Source organism: Procambarus clarkii, chromosome 90, assembly GCF_040958095.1.
Source record: "Procambarus clarkii isolate CNS0578487 chromosome 90, FALCON_Pclarkii_2.0, whole genome shotgun sequence".
NCBI lineage: Eukaryota > Metazoa > Arthropoda > Malacostraca > Decapoda > Cambaridae > Procambarus > Procambarus clarkii.
Window position 1 is genome coordinate 14,374,398 of NC_091239.1, and position 8,284 is coordinate 14,382,681.

General features: G+C 47.3%; 1 protein-coding gene across 1 annotated transcript in view; it reads right to left on the bottom strand.

The window, feature by feature from the left end:
* Window positions 1-3,326: 3,326 nt before the first annotated feature.
* LOC138359416 (calcium-responsive transcription coactivator-like) overlaps window positions 3,327-8,284 on the bottom strand; it is a 6,939-nt gene continuing 1,981 nt past the window's right edge. The window contains exon 2 of the mRNA XM_069318552.1: window positions 3,327-3,760. Within this exon, the coding sequence (XP_069174653.1) occupies window positions 3,327-3,760 (434 nt within the window). The remainder of the gene's footprint in view (window positions 3,761-8,284) is intronic.

Sequence of the window (8,284 nt, forward strand, 5' to 3'; positions counted from 1 at the left end):
TCTCTCTCTCTCTCTCTTTCTCTCTCTCTCTCTCTCTCTCTCTCTCTCTCTCTCTCTCTCTCTCTCTCTCTCTCCCTCTCTCTCCCTCTCTCTCCCTCTCTCTCTCTCTCTCTCTCTCTCTCTCTCTCTCTCTCTCTCTCTCTCTCTCTCTCTCTCTCTCTCTCTCTCTCTCTCTCTCTCTCTCTCTCTCTCTCTCTCTCTCTCTCTTGGTTTCAAGAAATTTGTTTTTCCTCTGAGCAGTGAGCCCTGGTAGTGTGACACCCCCCTGGTCTTGATAGACCTTAATAACCCTCCAGAGGTTGATAGGTCTTAATAACCCTCCAGAGGCTGATAGACCTTAATAACCCTCCAGAGGTTGATAGACCTTAATAACCCTCCAGAGGTTGATAGGTCTTAATAACCCTCCAGAGGTTGATAGACCTTAATAACCCTCCAGAGGTTGATAGACCTTAATAACCCTCCAGAGGCTGATAGACCTTAATAACCCTCCAGAGGTTGATAGACCTTAATAACCCTCCAGAGGTTGATAGACCTTAATAACCCTCCAGAGGTTGATAGACCTTAATAACCCTCCAGAGGCTGATAGACCTTAATAGTCGTTTAACATCGTGAAGATCAGTGTTGCCAAAATGGCACTAATTGTTACTATTTGTTTTTGATAAATATAAAAGAGCCAAATGCTTTTAAACAAGATTTTGAGAAATTGGACTTACAGTGCCACCCTCGAGGCGACTCAGGTGGCACGGTGCCTCTGTTTACTGGCCATTTGACGCTGTTAGATGAGCTTTGGCTTGACCTTTGACCCTGGCACCCGGCGGAGGTCAGGTCAGGGTTGACTCTAGCTCAAAAGGTTTCGCAATTTACTCAGTGAGTTCGTCTTGAGGGACTCACTGGTCGTCGTGAGTGCCTCCCGAGGCACTCATTCAGTGGTTATACTCATCTAATCATGCTCACCTAATTGTACTTGCAGGGGATGAGTCTCGGCTCTTGGGCCACTGGAAATCCAGTTTTAGTATTAAGGTAAGCGTTAATAGGGTTGTTCTATCTCCCCTTTCCCCTGGCTTCCCCTTGCTATCCCTTGCTATCCCTTAGAGCTTTCAAGACACGTGTGGATAGGTCGATAGATAGGCTAGGATAAGATAGATAGACACGTGGATAGATAGGCTAGGATAGGCTTTCAAGACATGTGTGGATAGGCCGTGGGAATGGTGAGGACCTCTTCTCCCCTCTCTCCTTCCCTCCCTCCCTCCCTCTATCCTTCTCACCCTCCCTCTTTCTCTCCCTCCCTCTCTCCCTCCGTCTAACGTCTCACTCCCCATCCTCATTACTGGTGCAAATTTCTCCCTCATCTCACCCATAAATTTCCCCTCCTAACTCTTTATCGTATATTTTCTCCCCCTCTGACCCCACCTTGGGGTCCCTCCTGACCCCACCTTGACCCCTGACCCCACCTTGGCCCCCCCCTGACATCTGAGACCCCCACACACTTGCACAGTGGGTGTTCTGGGGTGGTAAACTGTTGTGGTCGACTCCCGGTCCGGCCTGCTGGGGTCCCTAGGCCTGCTGGGGGCCTGCTGGGGGTCCGCTGGGGTCCCTAGGCCTGCTGGGGGCCTGCTGGGGGTCCGCTGGGGTCCCTAGGCCTGCTGGGGGTCTGCTGGGGTCCCTAGGCCTGCTGGGGGGTCTGCTGGGGTCCCTAGGCCTGCTGGGGGGTCTGCTGGGGTCCCTAGGCCTGCTGGGGTCCCTAGGCCTGCTGGGGTCCCTAGGTCAGCTGTCACGGGCTGCTTCCTGGGGGTGGAGGCCTGGTCGAGGACCGGGCCGCGGGGACACTAAAGCCCCGAAATCATCTCAAGATCTCAAGATAACCTTGCCTAGACCCATTACCCATTACCTTTTACCCTTCTCCTTACCTTTCCTGGGCTTGACCTTGTCTCGGGGCGCCGCCATCTTTGTGACCCGCGGTTAAGTAAACAAACAGATGCCACTAACTGCTGGAACAGCTAATTACACATTGCTAATTTGCTTCTTATTACTCTCTAAGATCACCTACGTAGCTGCCACTGCAAAGCTAACTTAGCTGACCCGTTTGTAAGGCTAATTATATTTTGCTGTCAACTGGTTGTTAAGATCGAGGTTATAGACGTTGAAAGACAAGTCAAAAATACTTTTCCAATGTTATTAAACACTCGTTCCCAGGCAGAAGGGAACCCACATACAGCGTTCCAGCACACCAAAATCGACCCCTGTGCCGCCGTGTCATAGAGGAGATATTCCTTAGCTGCGTCTGGAGGGGATACACTATTTCTACCCCCTTGCTTACAGGACATTTGCTGTTGTAACTCTTTGTGGAAAAACATGTTTTCGCACTCCCAGAGTTCTGTTCACTCTACCGTCAAGCACAGGGGAAATTCGACCTTATGCTCAGGCTTGGCATACGAGAAGGTTACCTTGAGGTGTTTTCGGGGCTTAGCGTCCCCGCGGCCCGGTCCTCGACCAGGGTCCAGATTCACGAAGCAGTTACGCAAGCACTTACGAACCTGTACATCTTTTCTCAATCTTTGGCGGCTTTGTTTACAATTATTAAACAGTTAATGAGCTCCGAGGCACCAGGAGGCTGTTTATAACAATAACAACAGTTGATTGGCAAGTTTTCATGCTCGTAAACTGTTTAATAAATGTAACCAAAGCCGCCAAAGATTGAGAAAAGATGTACACGTTCGTAAGTGCTTTCGTGAATCTGGCCCCAGGTTCGTAAGTGCTTGCGTAAGTGCTTTCGTGAATCTGGCCCCTGGCCTCTTAAAGAGGGTTAGTTTTTATCATTTCTGAGAGACTTAATTGGTTGTTAGCAATAGTTATATCAAGTTTAAGATAATCCATCACCAAAGATGCTGATGAATCTGTTGAGTTTTGTGAAAGTTATAGTGTATAGTGATGATAATGTTAGTGTGGTGATGGTGAGGTTAATTAGCTAGTTATCACAATAGTTAGTTTTCTCTGTAGTGATCTTGATCTTTGTTATTTGCTTGTTTCTTTGTTTGTGTTACAATGTTTGCATAGTATATATAATGATATTTTTTATGTAAAATTTATAATGTAATTGTGACTTATTTTCTGCTTTCCTTTGTCTATTTTGCCCCCTAGGCCTCTATACCCCTAGAGCAGTAGACCCCTAGAGCAGTAGACCCCTTCATGCCCAGAAGGATTAAACTAGCCACAATCACAAACTTAAGAGTGATTAAGGAAGTAGTCTCCTCTTGTTTACCCAAGTATATGTAATCCTCTTGTCTTAAGATTATCCTGTGGGCAGAGAGTCATACTCTGGAAACTTCTTAAAACCAATCAGAGAAGGCTTTTACCTTCGTCAGAGAGAATTGGTCAGAATAGTCTGCTTGTTGGTCAGAATAGTCTGCTTGTTGGTCAGAATAGTCTGCTTGTTGGTCAGAATAGTCTGCTTGTTGGTCAGAATAGTCTGCTTGTTGGTCAGAATAGTCTGCTTGTTGGTCAGAATAGTCTGCTTGTTGGTCAGAATAGGCTGCTTGTTGGTCAGAATAGTCTGCTTGTTGGTCAGAATAGTCTGCTTGTTGGTCAGAATAGTCTGCTTGTTGGTCAGAATAGTCTGCTTGTTGGTCAGAATAGTCTGCTTGTTGGTCAGAATAATCTGCTTGTTGGTCAGAATAGGCTGCTTGTTGGTCAGAATAGGCTGCTTGTTGGTCAGAATAGTCTGCTTGTTGGTCAGAATAGTCTGCTTGTTGGTCAGAATAATCTGCTTGTTGGTCAAAATAGAGCAAGTACAAGTACAACTGCAGCTCTCCTTTACTTAAACAAGTCTTCAAGCTTTGTAAATAATTATTTTTGATATATTTACAGTCACTATGTTTTGTATCGAAATGATACAAGCTTAATAATTGAAATTATTAAGCTTGCATTTTTAACGTGAATTTTATCAGCTGGAAATTAAAATTATTTTTACACAGGTGGGTACAGGAGCAGGGGCTGAGGGGCTGCCAGTGTGACGTGGGTGAACAAATCTACAAGGGCCGTGACGAGGATTCGAACCTGCGTCCGGGAGCATCGCAGACACTGCCCCTAGTGTCGACTGAGCTACGACAGTGTCTGGGATTCTCCCGGACGCAGGTTCGAATCCTCGTCACGGCCCTTGTGGATTTGTTCATTTGATGCATCACGCTATTGTGATCTCTGTGTGTGTTGTTGACGTGGGTGTTGTAGGGGGGGGGGTGTTGTAGGGGGGTGGGGGTGTTTTTTTTGGGGGGTGGGGGGGGGGGGGTTCTGATGACAGTTTATGGGGGAGCCATTCATCTCAGCTGGTAGCTGGCCTGCTCCCAATACACACACCTTACACACCTACCCCCTACACCACCCCTCCACCACAACACCTACACCCCCCCCCCCCACTACAACACCTTCCCTCCAACACTATAGATGAGTACAACTAGGTGAGTACACTCAAGTTCAAGCAGCATGTGTTATACTCTCCATATTCACAATCGCTTTTAAATATACATGAAAGATGAAGTATTAAGGAAAGTGTTCACAACGTATGTGAGACGAAAATTGGACTATGCAGCGGTTGTATGGTGCCCCTCATACATCAACAAACTGGAAAATGTGTAAAGACATGCTATGAAATGGTCTCTGGAACAGGCAAACAATAGTTACGTGATGAGGCTAGAGATGTCAAATATGGTAAAGCTGGAAGATAGAAGAAAAAGAGATATGATCACTACATACAAAATAGAAACAGGAATCGACAAACTTGACATAAAGGAATTTTTTAAACCTGCTCCTTAAAGAACAAGAGGTTACAGACTCAAGCAAGAGAGCAAAGGTGCCGGATAATATTAGAAAGTTACATTTCACAGTCAGAGTGATAGAGGGAGGGAACAAGCTAAGAGAGAAGGTCCTGGAGGACAAATCCGTTAGTACTCTGAAAGCCTAATACGAGAAAGAGTACTGGGAAGACGGGACACCACGAGCATAGCGTCATATGTAGTTATAGGACATCCTGTAACTCCTTTTGATGAATTGTGGGGTTCAGTCCCTGAGCCCATTATGTGCCTCTCTAACCCTTTCCACTACCGCCCACACCATGGGTATGGGGTGCATAATAAATGAACTAAACTAACTCCTGTAACTACACCTAGGTAATTACATACATACAGGCGCGCGCGCGCGCTCACCACATCGACACAGAAAACTCTAAGCTACATCCTTATCCCGACCACATCTCAGCTCTTTAAATAACCAAGGTTCGTATCTCCCTGACATATCCCAACCTGAATACAGGACTCCTGTCTTGGTATATAGAAAAAGGAGAAAGACGGCATCCCATGACCCGAGCACAAAGCCTCTCAATGCCCCCAAGGACACCACCTTAAGCCTCCTGAAGAACACCGCAGCAGGGCCGCTTGCGGCCTCCAGGACGCCCCGGCGCTGTCGAAGATAAGAATCAGGACAAGGATCGAGGTTCTTGCCGCCTATCGCGCCAGCCATCTCTCTGCGGCCAGCCGCAAAGTACCCAACGTTTCCAATTGACAATTGGGACTCGAGTACTCGTCTGGTGGTAAGGTACATGTTACCAGGCCCTAAATTGGCTCTCAGAGCCTCGGGTATATGGGTACTCACCGGGTACCAGTAATTCAAAATGGGGGCTTCGGAAAAGAAAATGGGCCAGGATTTTTTTTTCGTGTTTTTTTAAGGGTAAATTTGTATATATTTTTATTTTCTTGTAACGTCTATTGAGATGTTTGTGAGTTTTTGAAGATAAGATGCTGATCTGAGTATCATACTAATGGCCTGATGAAAGTAAGGTTTTCACCCTATTATTGGCACTAATCTTTAATTTACACTAATTAATTATATATATATATATTTGATGGTTACAAGATATACATGGGTTGATACAAAAATAATAATGAAATATATATGCAATATATATATATATATATATATATATATATATATATATATATATATATATATATATATATATATATATATATATATATATTAATGAAGGAAGCGCTCTCCTTCACAATAAGTATCACTTCTGGTGCAATTGTGGACCCATCGCCTCGGTGAAGAGAATAAAGAGCATTCAGAGACAAACGTGTCGTTTGGCTCTAAATACGTCAAAGTATTGCTTCTCCTGCCACACCATTGTATTGCTATTATACACTAGATTATACAAGAGTTATACTTACATGGCTCATTGGTTACAAAATGGGGACATTATATATATTAGGAGTTTGTGAAATTAGGATAATAGTGTGGAGAGGGGAGTTAGGCCGTGATGTGATGGTGACTTTTGTCATGTGGGAGGTGTCATGTGGTGTCATGTGTTAAGGGTGTCATGTAGAAGTCAGCCTATGTTGGCCTCAGCCAGCGGTCCTGTCATGATGCAACAGCTGGTGACCAAGACTGAGGGGCTAGGGACGCAAGGTGACTGTGCTAAGGGATGCTGGGGCGTTACGGGCCGTGTTATCTCCCAGCATCACTCCCCCCCACACGTCATCTCCCGCTAGTTAGCTCCCGGGGGCATCGCGGGATCGAACTCAGCAATTATCAGCAATTTTGTGTCGTGCCTCAGACTGTAATGACCTGTTAACACGACTCTTTATGCATCTTAAGCTAATTTTTCAGTGAGTTGAATTATTTTTCAGTACCGGAATTTTTTTTTTTTTTATATATCTTCCCGTTCCCTGTCTCCTGTCCCTCCCCCCCCCCTTCCCGTCATCCCCTGCCAGTCACCCCCCCCCCTGCTCCATGGTATCCACCACTACCCCCCCCCCTTATCTCCAGGTATCCTAAGAGGGGGGAGGACATATATGTGGCTTCTTAAGGAAGTCTCAGTGTCGTAAGAGTGACTTACGTCTGTGGTCTGTGGCCATATGTCTGTGGTAGCCGAGCACCCCCCCTACACCCCCCTTACACCCCCCTTACACCCCCCCCCTGGTCGTTCGCCTGGCTACCTCCTCCCCCCCCCCACAACCTGTTGTACTGCCTGGAGAATACATCACAGAGCGGACTACAATACAAGATAATACATCACAGAGCGGACTACAATACAAGATAATAGAAAAAGGAGTGCTACAGATGTCTCTCTCTCTCTCTCTCTCTCTCTCTCTCTCTCTCTCTCTCTCTCTCTCTCTCTCTCTCTCTCTCTCTCTCTCTCTCTCTCTCTCTCTCTCTCTCTCTCTCTCTCTCTGTCTCTCTCTCTCCACTCTCTCTCCCCCCCCCCCCCCCCCCCCGCAGGAAGGTGTTGCCGGGAGCTACAGGGGGTAATAATAATTTAACCAAGACTAAACATGTATTACGAGAGCGATTGTGCAGTAGCTCAGGCGTTGCCTGTTGATCAACCTTATGCCTCCCTCTCGCACCTTCAGGCGCCCTCGGCCCTCAAGGGCACCACCACCAGCGGCCGGCGCATCAAAAGAGCGCCTCGGAGGGCCGCTTAAGCGCGGGGCTTAATCACCTGTACCGGCTACTTGCCCCCCTGCTGCCTTAAACAAACTCCAGTGACATCCAGTCATTAGTATGAGGCGCAGCTGGGCTCTTGTAAGAGTCCTGGTGGCCAGCCACAACAGGCAGGCAGGTCACAGGGTGCTGGCGGCGGAGACTTGTAACCTGGGTTAAGGTCCGGCCTCTGTGGTAGCATCTGTTGCGGTTTTTACTGGACGAAAACCGGGATCATTTGTTAAGAGTAATATAGCCAGAGCTTCGGCCGTCGTCCGCCGCGCTCTGCTTGTGTCTCATAATCGCCGTCGCTTGGTAATTTCGAGCCGTAACTCGTCCATAACGATTAGTGGATCATGAACTTGCACACGGCAGTTCCAGGAGATAATTGGATTCCAGGAGCAAAAACCTACATAAAGGAGATTGGGTGGGAACTGGCAGAGCCATGATTGGGTTTTGGGATTGGGTATCCGGGGGGGGGGGGGGGGGGGAGTGATGGTATGGTTGGGCACTAAGGCCTCTAAGGGCGGCACGTAACGACGCCTGCCTTGTAATTTGTTGACCGCCAGCCAGGGGGACAGCTGGACTAGAGGGGGGGCACCGCTCCCCCCCTCTGCGCCACACACTAACGAGCCTTCCTCATAAATCCTCAGCGCGAGCCATCGTGATTGGACAAAGTGGGTCCTGGAGCGACTGTAGTGAAGCTGTTAAGAGTCTGGCGCCCCAACACAGGTGGACATGACGATAAGAGATGGCAAAAGTTGCTTCACAGATAAGACTAAGGGTTGCTGAGATGGTTAGGTTAGGTAGAGTA